Source organism: Trichomonas vaginalis, chromosome IV, assembly GCF_026262505.1.
Source record: "Trichomonas vaginalis G3 chromosome IV, whole genome shotgun sequence".
NCBI classification, from domain to species: domain Eukaryota; phylum Parabasalia; order Trichomonadida; family Trichomonadidae; genus Trichomonas; species Trichomonas vaginalis.
The window spans coordinates 38,022,450-38,036,338 of NC_067206.1; the positions used below are offsets into that span (position 1 = coordinate 38,022,450).

Genomic DNA, 13,889 nt, shown 5'->3' on the forward strand with positions numbered 1-13,889 from the left:
AGGAAGGAAGAATAAATGTTTAAATGTATGTTTGTTATACTGTGGAATTCGAATGAGTTGCTTTTGTTCTGTCATTACATCCAAATAAAAATTTTCAGTAAAAATAAAATAAACGTTAAAAATAAATGATATCACCACCCTCACACGTATGAAAACATAGCACAAAAATAAATTTAGGTGAAGTGGTTAGATCTACCTGTTTCTACCTCTTTCTACCCTGTTGAATTCATTACTTTATAACTCTCTTCCTTTCTCCAACTCTTCTAACTTCTTCTTAAGTTCAGCAATGTTGTCCTCATGAAGTTTAATCTTTCTCAAAATTCCTTCTCTATCTAATGGTTGCTTTATCTTTCTAAACTGAACTCTACCATCCTTCATAGTATGAATGTAAAAACCTTCTGGAACCGCTCCTGATTTAATGTATTCTACCAAAAATTTTTGTTTCATTGCTTCAGTGACTTTAGTCGTCATTTTACTCTAAATAAAATGTTCAAATAAAATAAAACTAACATTATTTTTTCAGTAAGGAAACGCAGGAGTTTTACGATTTATTTGAGGAGTAGGTTCTGGTTTAAATGTTGGAGTCGGTTTAGGAGTTGACTTTTGAACAGGAGTTTGTACTTCCATAGGTTCAGGAGTCATTGAAGGTGTTGTTTGTGAAGGCGTTGGTTTTGGCGATGGTGTCGGAGTTTGTTTAACTTCAGCTACTTCAGTATTATTTACAACATTTGCTTTATTTCTTTTCAACATCATTACTGCTCCTGCTGTAGCTAGCAAACCTAGTGGGAGACCATATTTTATATAAGGACTTGACCAAATGCTATTTTTGACAGGAGCTGGTGGAACACCTAACCTTGGTGAGACTGCTCTTTGCCATTGTGCAGCTCGTAAGAAATATTCAATAGGTGCTCCATAATCGTTTGGTAAAGTTTGTTTCATAGATGGTGAAGGTTCACGAGAGCTTGATGAAGAACTCATTTATAAGCTTTAAAAATAAACGTTCATCCTTTATTCCTCACTGTCGTCCGTGCTAAGTTATAGTCGTCAAGTCTTATTATTGGTATGCCTGACTGTCTTACTTGTATTGCAAAGCAACAATCCCTCATAAATCCAATAAGTGGCTTTGGTACGTTTTCAGTTGCTAGTTCAATAGGTCCTTTAACAGACAATTTGTATGTTATTGGAGCAGTAGATGTTTGACCTTGCTGGAAGCAAAAGTCCACTTCTGTTGGAAAACCACATAAGAAATGTGTGTTGTCATAGCTATCCCATTTATGTTCCACACTACCATCATCCACCAATGACCTCATAACATCTTCATTAAATCCTATCATATCATTGTTTGTATTGCAAGCGTTCGCAACCATTTCATAAAATACAGGTCCATATGATTTTTCAGGTTCTGCAGGCATATTTCCATAAGCTCCCATGGAAAGCTGAAGATATTTAAACTTAGGGTTCTCAAAATTAACATAATAGTTGTCTTTCTTTCTAAATAGTGCCCAAATACTTTTAACATTAATAGGCGTATAAGCTGCTGTAAATGTTGCACTTGAACTATCTGTATTCTTTGAGAATGAACCGTCCATAGGAATCCAATCCATAACTTTAACAGGAAAACATAAAGCCTCGTTTGTATAATGTTCTACAAGTTCTGTATAAATGTTAGGGTCTAAAGAGAATGACTTTGGATGAATGAAACATTCATTAAAATCCATCTTTGTTCGAAATAGTTGCTGGTTACAGTTGTAATAGTAACTGTTCCACTAGCTTCTACTGCCTTCGTTATCATAGTGAATGGTTCATTCCATGGAACAAATTTATTTGTCGGTGGATTTGAATCTGAAGCAAATGCAACTTTAAGAGTTGGATTGAAAGCAATGATATCATTTACAGATATAGATGTGCATTGTAAGGCGTCGCTACTGAACTTTACTTTAAGCTGAATGTTTCCTGCAAAAGCTGGAATAAATCGAATAGCTTCTAATGGAAGGAATCTTCTAACAGGAATTCTTAAACGAAGCTTAAAATCAAATGATTTTCCTGCTGTAATTGGACCACTAACAATTTGTCCTGTTCTGCATGTTCCCGAATGACTCCATACATCTTCATGTCGAGTCTTTGAGAAAACATCTACTTTCTTTATTTGTTCGGTAGTTTGTGAGTTTGAAGTTATATATGCTTCTTCTCTTGCGTTGTCTTGAGAATATACGATACGACCATTTGCAAGGATTTGATATCCAGCAACTGCATAGAAAGCGTCATCGAAACCAATCCAAAATCCTGGTGGGTTTGTTTTATTGGAACCTGAACCAATTTCTTTATCTACAATAAATTGACCTTCCATTTTATACGTAATGAATGTATTGTAAAGGTCCAACATATTTTCACCAGGAGGTGAGAGATTGAATGTTACCCATGTGTTATCTTTAGCAGTTCCAGGTTGTGATGGAATCTTTGCGTCAGAATATTTTCTATTAGTGTCACCAATTTGAACTGCATTGTCTATGATATCGAAATATGAGCGAATCTGATGAATATGCTCTGCTGGAGTAAATTCGTTTAACTGTTCGTTCTGCATGTATTTACTTCAGATAAAAATATCTATTTACTTCATTATTCTCACTCTTCTTCTTGGCATTCGTGGTGGAAGTTGTTTCTTGACATTTTCAATGAACTGTACATTCTCTTTTGTCTCAACTTCTTTCACTGGCGGGTCAGGGTTCTTTGACTCGGTTTGTTTTCAATGAAATTCACGAACTTTGCAATAAGCTCTTGGTTCGTTATTGAAAGTAACATCTGGCTTCTTTTCTTCTTGTTCTATTGACTTTTCAGTTTGAACAGAAGGTTTTATATGGGCTTCGTGGACTTCACCCTTGCCATGCACCTTAATGTTGTCGCTCTCTGCATTCGCTAATGGAACCTTTCTTTTTCTTACGTATATTTTACCATCTTTACTCTGACTTACGTAATAGAAAGGATGTTGTATTCCTCTTGCGTCATTTAATATAATAGACTCTCGCTCTGATTTTGACAAGCTCATTTTACATCGGTTAAAGTTTTAAGTTAGTTTTTTATCTACAGTCAAATGACTCAGACAAGTCCTACGGACAAGACCCAAGGGGTCATAGATGTTGAAGCATTGAAGAAAGAAATTCGCGAGCAAATTTTATCCGAACTGAAGGAACAAAAACAAGAACAAAAGCCAGAGAGACCAAAGAGAAAACTTAGTGAAAAACAACTTGCTGCATTAGCTGCTGGAAGACAAAGAACCCACGTTTGCTGGCGAAAAAAGCTAGAGAAGAAAGCAAGCAAAAGCAAAGAAGCTGAAGCAAAGAAAGAGTAAATGGTTTATTTTTATCCGAATTAAATGTATAGACAAATACCTTTATCTGTTGCGTTCAGTAGTGAAAACCCTGACGTCAAAATAAAGGGGAACAGAGTAACGTTTAAGTTTCCAACAGACTGGATTGTGAACATAAATGAAGAGAAGTACATTGGCATAACATCTATGTATATAACACGTGCTTTCAGAAAGGTTGACTTTATACTTCAAGTCGAGATAGAAAATGACGAACAGTCTTTAAGCGCCCAAAACATTCACATATACAAATACTTTAAAGACGATACAACATTGTTGCAATGTATGATTTCATTTAATGAGATGTTCGAGAAAAAGTTCAACATTGAAGTACAAACTTTACAGCCTTTACGTGAGTTTCTTGCACAACTGAAAGAAGAAGGTAGTCAGCCACAACTTATAGACTTTCATTATGAATTTAATGAAAATGAAGATGGAACACATGACTGTCAATTCATTGTATTCTCACCATTCAATGAAGTCGCTAAAGAAAGAAAATCCATTACGTATAAGATTTCAAATCTCTGAACCCAATGAAGACTTCAAGAATGTTTTCAATTATGATGCAATGCTTCCGAGGAAAAATGAATTTTCAAAGATTGTAACACCTGGCATTTGGGATAGAAAGCAAGCTATATTATATTCAAACTTAAGTAAGGGAGTTGAAAATGAGTTCATTGGTCATACAAGAACTTCACCACTTCCTAACCCTAAATACTATAAATTAACTGGCTTCAATCGTGAGTTTTGGATAGACATGTTCTCCACTCATGACCATAAATGTCCAGTGTTCTTGCCTCCAGATGGGAAGGACTGTCTCTACATTGAAGCACAACTCTTAAACTCTACCATCGCAGTATTGTAAAATCTACGCTAGCTTTATTTTTATCACGAATGACCTCATTCATGACCTCATTGCTGACAAAAATAAGCCGCTAGCGGCAAGGGCGAAGCCCATGACCTCAGAACTTCAACTTACGAATAAAGCTTGTTTTTGTCGTTATTGAGAAGTTAAACTTTTCAGCAAAGCAAGGTTGACATGACTTACATAAGTCGAATGCAATCTCTTGACCATCATAAAGTGCTTTGTAAAGTTTCATTAAACTGAACTCAGAGTCTTTGTCATATGTTCCAACAGGTATGTGAATGTTCTTATCTTCATTGTAATAGCATTGTATAGCTTCAGGAAACATTTCATTAGCGGTTAAAGCAATAACATCTTGCTTCACGCCTTTCATTCTGCAGTGAAATGCAACTTCATTTAAATCGTTAGTGAGTAAGTCTATGTAGGTCTTCTTTCCACAGAAAATACTTTTATAAGCTAAACTTTGTTTTCCAGGTGTTATTTCTGCAAAGTCGCTATGAAATTGACCTAATGTTTTACCAATAAGTTCGCGACCATATCTCTTCTTAAACTCAGCTGCAAGCTTTGGTATGTCTTCATTATATAATGCATACTGTCGTATCCTGGTAAAAGATTTGAAGTCCCATGTCCTCAGCAGTACAGAATACTTCATTCATAATACGTTTTGACATAGACAGAATATTAACACCAAGTGGACAGAAGTTAAAGTGTCTGCAAATGCTTTTCGTTAGCTTGAAAATAGTTTTATCTGAACCATCCAAACCTTCGAACTTCACTATATGGTTGTAATTTCTTATAGCATATCTTATAGCATCTTTGTCATTTACTATGGTTATTTTTGACTCAATAGGAGATAGAATAGTTTTGCCATAAATGCTGTTCAGAATGAGTTTTATAATTTCTTGTAAGGGGTTTCCTTCTTTCTTATACTTTAACCTTAACTCAAACAACTTCTTTACTTCATCTCTTATTCTCATATCTCTGTTTCCATCGTAATAGTATCCTTGCAACACTTCACATTTGACACCTTGATATTTTATGAGGTCTTGTAATGTTATATGGTCAACATACATGAGACAGCAAGTGTTTGAACTTCTTGGAACGTTAAGTTCTGGATTTAGTTCAGGGTCGCAAACTATTAAATGAAAGTGTCTGGGTATACCAATCTCTGTTATCTTAATGAGAACAAAGAAGCCAGACATAAACTTTTCACCAATGGGTTCCTTTTGGTCGTCATCGAATAAATGTCTCATGAGATACTCTGTGCTTAACATCTCATCCTTCAATACTTTTGGAATTCCTTCTAAAGTATAAATCTTGCTATAGCTGAAGGATATAATGAAACAGTGTCGAAGTCAGCAATGAGTTTCTTTTTGCTCTTTTGTTTCATGTTATCTGACAACATACATCTTCCACCTTGAATGCATCTCGAAATAAATTCTCTTGGTTTATTTGAGAGGTCATAAAGATTTCCATTCGGGAAGTATACTCTGTTCTCAAACAATTTGTTAGCAATAGAACAAATACTAACGTAGTCATAAACGTTTAAATCAAACTCTTTCAATAAGTCATTGCGGAACTTTACAAAACCTTCTCTTAAAATTCTTACATCTTGTTTGCAGTAAAACGTGCTATATTTTTCTAAGTCGAAGTGGTTTTCATCTATTCTGCAACCTTTGATGGAATCTATGTTTTTCATGAATGTATCTGCATCATGGATAAACTTACATGCTTCAGAAATGACACCAGTTCTGTTGTCATTTGCTAACAAAACACTGCTGTAGTAGTTATATGGAAATACTTCTTTCGGTCCTGTTTGTAAGTTAAACATAGCAGGAAATAGTTTAAGCTTCTTATTTATAACACTGTAAGAGTCTTTTATAATAATTGCCCGTCCTTTATATAAACCAGTTATTTGCATTGTTCGTGAACCTTTAATGATGGGAGTTCCTTTCACTTCTGTCATGTGTCTTAAGATGAAGTTTATGTCATAACTGAGGTTGTGGAAATATATTAAACTCTTGTCAGGAAGTCTTTCCAAAAATTCTGTTGCACAGTTCTGACCCCATATGCTTTCACTCACTGAACCATCTTCACTGTCATAACAGATGTTAAAAGCTTTATGAAAGCCATCCGTACTACACTCAAAGTCAGCAAAGAAAACATGCTCAGGAATGAACTTGCACTTATTTTTATTTACTTCTTTTGACTCGGCTTTCTTCTTCAGTTGTACACAATACTTTGGAGCATATGTCAAATCTTTAAATGGTGCAAGGTTCTGTTTATATAAGTCAGTCGTATATGTGAAAAGTTCTCCATAAGAAATAGGTTCGAAATATTTGCACTCCCACAATGTTTTCATAACATCCCATAGCGGTGTAGTTCTATCCATGCGAACTACATATTTATCTTCTCTCTTTGTATAAATCTTCATCTGTTTTTCAATGTTCATTCCACCACAAGCTTTGAGAATTTCTATATAGTTTCGAATGAAGTATGTTGTCATTGGTAATCTTTCATTTAGCATGTAGTGGTCTTCAACAAGAAGTAAGTCAATAGTTCTAACAGTTTCGCATTCTTTTGGTATATATCTCTTTATTTCATTATGTCTTGAGTCATTGAAATAACCAATGGTAACATTAAATGCTATACCTGTTGAATCGGAAATTTCTTGTACTTTACTTTGAGGAAAGTCTCTAACACGAATGACTTCTCTCATGTGGTCAATAGTTTCTTCATTTACTCCAGCCTGAATGCAAGCATAAACGAAACAATTGTCCTCTGTCATAAGTGTTGCAGTTCTTTTGTTCAGTTCATTGAAGATTTGGTAGCGTTCAAGATTTATAGGTAATGTGCAAAGATACTTCCAGAACTGACCGCTTCTCTTCTTATAAAACTTCTTTTTACCATTATCTTTCCAAAAGCTTTCTATAAGTGCTGGGTTTCCTGTTTGCTTAAGAGCTTCCAAAATGGCTTTCTGGTCATTTGTCAGTGTGCTTTCATCTCTATATGGTCTCTTTTTTGGTTTGCCTTTCTTTACATCTGACATCGTTAAGCCTTCATATTCTGTTAAATCATACATCTTTATTTCGGTAAGATTCTTTATGTTTGTCAAGAAGAAGTCATAGTGCATTTCAACAATACCTGCAGCATTTGCTTCTATCTCTGATATAAAGTTCTCCTTCAAGAGCTGATGTAGTAATGTTCCAATATTATTGAGGTTTAACGTAGAACATTCATACTTTCCACCAAGTTTATAACATACCATCCATCTTTGTTGGGAGTTTATTTTAATCTTCTCTAAGAGTCTCATGAAAACCTTACCGAAATGTTTGTGTAAATAGTCTCTGTTTGGTTCATCTAAAGCTTCGATGTTAAAGTCAATGAGTCTATTGCCTGACTTCACATTTCTCTTCCTATTCTCTTCATCTTTCTTTAACCATCTCTCACCTTCTTTGGTTTGTCGTCAATGGAACGAATGACATCGTTAGCTTTGCGAACTTGTTCTATAGCACTTTTAAACATCTCTCTTCTCTGTTGTTTCAGTGTGTCATCTCTCTTTCGTGTTTCACCAACGTTTGCATTTGTTATGTCAAACATTTCTCTTCTTACTTCATGTGGTACAGCTCTTCTTGTTTCACCAACGTTTGCATTTGTTATGTCAAACATCTCTCTTCTTACTTCATGAGGTACTGAACGTCTATGATATAAGTCAATAGCAATGTCATTTAAAGGAAATGCTCTTGCATGGACTTCGTCCTCGCCGTGTTGCGGCTTTATGAACTCATGAATTCTATCATAAGTTATTTCACCATTATAGTCATTGAGGATGTCAGCGAGTGCCTTTTTGTTTGTTGCATAATGCTTTGCAACATCTATATTAGCTTCTGTAAGAAGTTGTTTTATTTCCGAGTGTTCTAACTTAGACAACTTCCGATACATCTTTAGTAGGAAATAAAAAAATATTTTTTGAAAAAATTAGATTAGATTTTTTTAAGTTATTTTTCAAAATAATTTAATATTTTTATTTTAATGAAACACATGCAAGATTGCAAGTTCTTTTCATACAATGCTCTCGCTACTGCCATCAAGAATGAGTTCAATAATGCTTCAAACGTTAATGTTATCTTTAACAAGAAGTTTGTGAAAGAATCTAAGTTTGGTCAGTATGTCAGACCATTAGCTATCGTCATTGACCGCAAACGTTATACTTCACAAGAGTTAGCAGTAGTTTTGAAACAAAAGGGTTTCTTCGTGAATGTCAAAGATACACACTATACTATTATAAAGAACTCCAACATTGACTTCTTCAGTATTGCTATGAATCTTTCCGAACAGAAAGAATATAAGAAGGGTGAAACATCTGTGAAATATTATTCTTCATCTCTGAAGACAATAACGAACAAAGATGTTATACAAAAGTTCTTACCAAAGGTTGAAGAAGCTTCAATTGACATTGACGAAGGAAGTGAAATGGTTGAAGAAATTGACCCTGAAGCTATTTAACCAAAAATATATTTTTGTTCATTCTTCCTCTTTGAAGTTATCGAAATACTCTGTTATTTTTTCTTTCAGTAGCGGCAAATCTTCTTTGAAGGTAAGTATTGTACAACCTTTAATATCATAGTGTGTTTGAGGTAACGTATCTTGAACTATCTGTTTAACATCTTCATTCGGTGTCATTGAAATCGGTAAGTTTTCGCGATAGAACCAATTTCTGTCAGATTTGTAAATCTTAGCAAGGTCGTAAAAGCTTTTGTTGTTTCTTCTGACTAAATGCAACATAACCATATCTCTGTCTTCTTCATTTTCCATCTCTTCAGTGTAAATCATATACTTATAACTCTTTTCCTTTCCTTTTGGTACTGAACGTGGTATTCTTTTCTGTATGCTTTTGTCTTTGGATTCAATGACTTCATCTTTTGCTTCAAGCTTGTTCTCTAGCTCTTCACGTTCTTGTCTGTGAATTTCATCTAACATCATGAAAATATAACAAGCATAGCGAGGTGACGCCCACATTGCAACAGCATTTACAAGAAGTCTATGTACATACCAACCTCTCAAACCAGGAGCCAAATTCTTGCGATTTTCGTACGGAATCTCTACCCTCGGTTTTCCGAGGGTAGCAAACATATGAGGAAATTCTTCTAAAAGTTCTTTTGTCTGTTGGTTTTCAAACCAATGGTATGCTTGCTTTGTAGAACGAAGAGTATTCAAAATACTTTGCATTTGGTACATGTCATCTTTGACCGAACGAATGAGACGGAGTTGTTTGTTAAACTGTATGTACTCATATTCTTCATTTATAGCTTCATGGACTATAACTGTTGTTGTGTTCTCTGATGTTGACATATCTGTTTCTTATATACAGGATAAAAAAATAAATAAAAAAAAACTAGCGTTATTTTTTCTATCTTAAGGAAATTCACTGTTTTCATGTGTTTTAGGCGACCAGGATTTCTTACCTACTCGCAATTTTTTACGATTTTCGTACGGAATCTCGACCCGCGGTTTTCTACCGGTCGCAATCTTATGCCATTTTACTCAGATTTTTGTGCTGAATTCAGCAAAAATATATTTTAGGGTAGAAGGTTAGATCTAACCTCTTTTCTAACCTCTTTTTTTCACAACCGTTTTACATGGTAAACGCTTTACATGTATTTTTCAGCAACTTCGTCAAATAATTTTATAGCTTTATCTATCTCATCTACTTCAAACGTTTCTTTACCTTTCGTGGGAGCACCATATATTTTCTCAAACTTTTCGAGTAGTTCTGTTTCTGCAGCTCTCATATCGTTAACGAACACAACCTTAACTCTATTGACTGTATTGTCATATCTTTGAGTTATATTATATGTTCTTCCTATCTTATATCTCTTTGTATTGAAGTCCTTCGGTTTCTGAACGATGTAAAGTAAGCCTTCACTACAACGTTCCGTATCGAACGAACCATATGTTATGAAATTATATCCAACAACCGGGTCAATCCAGAACAAAACTATTGGTATAAGACTTTTGTCAATGAGATATGCTGTAGTTCCATAGAATCTTACCGATATTATAAGCTCAGGATTTCTTGTCAAAATTTTCTGAGTTGAAGCAATTTTAACCCAGTCGTTTGTTTTCTTTCCAGATGGAGATATAATGTCTGACAAAGAATATTTGTTGTATTTCTTTGAGTATCTTACGTTTAAATCACCAATTCTAACCACTTTGGTGTCATTGTCTATCTTTCTAACTGTTTCAAACTCATTGTTTGACATTATCTGTTCTTACATACAAAATAAAAAAAATATTTTAAAAAAACTAGCTTTTATTTTCTATCTTAAGGAAATTCATGAATTTCATACGGAATCCCTTCTCTCGGTTTTCCGAGGGAAGCAAGCATATGCCATTTTACTCAGATTTTTGTTGCTGAATTCAATAAAAATATATTTTAGGTGAAGAGGTGAGATTTCACCTGTTTTTTCACCTAATTTTTCACCTCATGAATTTTCATGATTTCATCGTACATGTTTTGTCAAGACTTCTTCGTACATGAATTTTCATGATTTCATCGTAAATGTTTTGTCAAGACTACTTCGTAATGAGCGTAAATGACCCAAAAATATATTTTAGGTGAAGAGGTGAGATTTCACCCGTTTTCTCACCTCTTTTCTCACCTCTTTTTTCACAAGCGTTTTACATGAATTGTACGATGTATATTTGAAATCCTAAACAATTTCGTAGCTTCTATTTCTTCTTTTAGTATGTCAAATGTTTTAACGATACCGAAAGTTTCTTTATACTTCTTCTTGACATCAGATAGAAGGAAATCGTCTGCTGTTGGATAGTTTTTGTTCAGAAATTCTAACATGTCCATTTTATTTTCTGCTGGCTTTTCTGCTTCTTTCTTTAAATCTGCATAGTCGTTTCTCATTCTTTCTATCTCTTTGACGGAGTAGTTATATTTCCTCATTGCTGCTTTACATTTTGAACATTGCGGGTTCATTTTTGCATTGTACATTGAAACCTTACCTGCAAGTACGACTAAGGCGTCAATGGTTTTCTTTAAATCTGAAGCAGTTGGTCTTATCTGTTCGTTCCATACCTTACCTCTTCTATCTTTATCTCTTATCTGCCATACACATTTTGCAACTAACGAAACAAAGTTGTCGTAGGTCTTAAACTCCCCAGATTTATATATGTCAGAGATGTTCTTATATACCATATCGCAGTCTTTGTCCATGACTTTGTGGTTGCAATGAAAACCAAGGAATTCATAATTTACCTTTCGTATGAACTTCTTTATTTCTACCGAGTCAGTTGGTTTCACTTCAATTTCGTCGAATTCAGGAATAGTTAGTTTTTGTTGTTGGATTTCAGGTAGTTTAGGTAGATGGTCAATAATATCCTGCATTTCATAAAGATACTGTTCATTTTCTTCATCTTTCGCACTACAGTCTAAATTACTTGTTAACAGTTCTTGCTTTATCTTCTGGATTTCTGTTTCGAAAGTATATGAAGAAGGAATGAAGCTTTTCATCTCTACTAACATTGAAGTTGGGTTCATGACTAACGAGTTTGGTGCTGTTGTTGCTAACATGTTCTTACAATAAAAATAAAAAATATTTTTTTAAAAAACTAAAATATATTTTTTATCTTAAGGAAATTCATGAAAATCCAACGGGTGAAAAAACAGGTGAAAAAAGAGGTGAGATTTCACCTCTTCACCTAAAATATATTTTTGTCGAGTTCAGCAACAAATTCAAGAGTTTTGTGTGTTTTCTACGGTGGTAGAAATGAGGGTGAAAAAACAGGTGAAAAAAGAGGTGAAATCTCACCTCTTCACCTAAAATATATTTTTGTCGAAAAAAATGGTTCATTTACTCACAATATTTTTGTACAAAACAACCCCAAGCTTTTAACCTCTCTTCTGCAGCTTCTAATGCTATCTTAGCGAGTTCATATTCTCTAAATTCTCTCTTTAAATCTTCTTGTTCCCATTGGTCTAGTTCGTATGGCGAGTCTCTATAACCAGAACATATCTCACGTTCATGTTCTATTTGTTTTTCATGCATTTTTCTAACTTCTTCTTCGAACAAAGGTTTTGCATTCTCTACTGTATCTTCAAGTTCTTCTTCATCTAATTTCTCATGAACTTTCTTGTCTATGGAGTCCATAATTTTTCCAACTGCTATGCAATATTTTGGAGAAGCCCACATTGCTATATAGTTTACAAGTCTTGGGTCTACATACATTCCTCTAACCTGTTTGATTTCATCAGGAATTCCTGCATGAATTTTGTATAAAAAGCAACCCGCTGTTTTCCGCGGGTTGGTATATTCTTCACAAAATGCCTCAAAATACTCTTCCCAGGACTTATTTTCCAACAACCTTCTAAAGTCCTTCCTAAACTGCTGACACATATTTGTTGCATTTATATAACCATCCTTGTCTCTACGTAAGACTTCAATACCGTTGTAAGTGCCTTTTGTGAATGTTTCGCCATTAGATTTGTTCGTGAACGTTTTTGCTTCGACTGTCATACTGTTCTTACCTACAAGATAAAAAGTTAGAAAAAAATAAAACTAACGTTATTTTTCTATCATTAAGAAATACATGAAAATTCATAAATTTAGGTCATTTATGACAAAAATAAATGGTACCATTAATGATATCATGACTGTTCTCATTCATGTCTGATTTACATCCAACGAAAAAGTTTAGAAGAATTTTCTTATTCTTTCTGGCATGTTTTTATCTTTCCAGTACTCCCGCTCTAATGGTCCCAGATGAGTTGGTTTAGATTCTCTCAAGTTCTTAGATGGTATAACATCTTCAACGCCTCCTTCATATCTTACTTTATAAGTGTCATCGTTTGTGTTGTAGCCAAGTATTTCAATAACAACTCCTCGCTTTGCTTCGTCAATGGTTTCAGCAAGTTTGCCATTACTACTTTCGACTAATTTATGTCGAGGGTAAAATGCTATGGAGTCGTCAGCAGCTTTTATAAGATATCCATTACCTTGCGTAGAGTCTACGATATAATAATTTCGACTTAACCTTAAACGTTTCTTTGTCAATGGTTTGTCGTCAAGAACTACACGAACTTTTGTACCAGGAATGAGAGTAAATTGTGTTGAATTTCTGATATTTTGTGTTTGGCTTCGTTTCTTTTGTATATACTTTTCTTCTTGTTGTTGTGTCATTGAATTTGGTGTATGTCCTGTTGTAGAATGTGTTGAGGAATTATATACTTCGAGAAAATGTTTCATTGTTTCTTCGGTAAAGTCTCGCTCTTGATTTAAATCTCTGAGAGTCCTTATGAAGCGGTTAATGATACCGAGTATGTTATGGTTATGGTCTTCAGTAGTGTAGTGAGTTATGTTATGCTTAATGAGAAATTCTGTGATTTCATTGCTGAGGTATGCACCGTCTTGGTCTGATGTTAAAATACTTGGGCTATGTTCTGCTACAAACTTTTGTAAAACTCTTAACACTTCATGAGTTCCTTTATTTCTCATTATATACGCATATGCTTTACGAGTGTTAACATTTATGAAGATGAGGAATGGTTTATGGCCACATTTTCTGCTTTGAATGAGAGTGTCAAATTGGTATGCGTCAGGAGTGTTGGAGTAAATTGGTAAAAAGTAGTCGTAAGGGTTTATTTTTGTTTGA

General features: G+C 34.4%; 5 protein-coding genes and 4 pseudogenes across 9 annotated transcripts, besides 3 other annotated features; 2 read left to right on the forward strand and 7 right to left on the reverse strand.

Annotated features, from left to right (window-relative positions):
• Window positions 1-247: part of a terminal%2Cinverted (terminal inverted repeat of Maverick-1C transposon ID:TVAGG3_0241590) that runs on past the window's edge.
• Window positions 1-13,889: part of a mobile genetic element that runs on past both edges of the window.
• Window positions 1-13,889: part of a mobile genetic element that runs on past both edges of the window.
• TVAGG3_0241600 (repellent protein 1 family) lies at window positions 520-978 on the reverse strand (the record flags this gene model as incomplete). The annotated part of the gene is made up of 1 exon (XM_051227698.1): window positions 520-978. The coding sequence occupies one exon, from the start codon at window positions 976-978 to the stop codon at window positions 520-522; it is 459 nt and encodes a 152-aa protein (XP_051112684.1).
• Window positions 1,009-2,581, reverse strand: TVAGG3_0241610 (annotated as a pseudogene). Its single transcript has one exon. A coding segment is annotated over exon 1 (1,573 nt).
• On the forward strand, window positions 3,665-4,226 carry TVAGG3_0241620 (annotated as a pseudogene). The gene has a single exon. A coding segment is annotated over exon 1 (562 nt).
• TVAGG3_0241630 lies at window positions 4,324-4,882 on the reverse strand (annotated as a pseudogene). The gene has a single exon. A coding segment is annotated over exon 1 (559 nt).
• On the reverse strand, window positions 5,832-8,168 carry TVAGG3_0241640 (annotated as a pseudogene). Its single transcript has one exon. A coding segment is annotated over exon 1 (2,337 nt).
• Window positions 8,259-8,709, forward strand: TVAGG3_0241650 (uncharacterized protein; the record flags this gene model as incomplete). Its single annotated transcript, XM_051227699.1, has 1 exon — window positions 8,259-8,709. A coding segment is annotated over one exon (451 nt), but the record flags the coding sequence as incomplete, so codon positions are not given.
• TVAGG3_0241660 (organellar and viral DNA polymerase type B) lies at window positions 11,081-11,811 on the reverse strand (the record flags this gene model as incomplete). Its single annotated transcript, XM_051227700.1, has 1 exon — window positions 11,081-11,811. A coding segment is annotated over one exon (731 nt), but the record flags the coding sequence as incomplete, so codon positions are not given.
• On the reverse strand, window positions 12,092-12,466 carry TVAGG3_0241670 (uncharacterized protein; the record flags this gene model as incomplete). Its single annotated transcript, XM_051227701.1, has 1 exon — window positions 12,092-12,466. The coding sequence occupies one exon, from the start codon at window positions 12,464-12,466 to the stop codon at window positions 12,092-12,094; it is 375 nt and encodes a 124-aa protein (XP_051112687.1).
• Window positions 12,932-13,483, reverse strand: TVAGG3_0241680 (integrase core domain containing protein family; the record flags this gene model as incomplete). Its single annotated transcript, XM_051227702.1, has 1 exon — window positions 12,932-13,483. One exon carries the CDS (start codon window positions 13,481-13,483, stop codon window positions 12,932-12,934), a length of 552 nt encoding a protein of 183 aa, XP_051112688.1.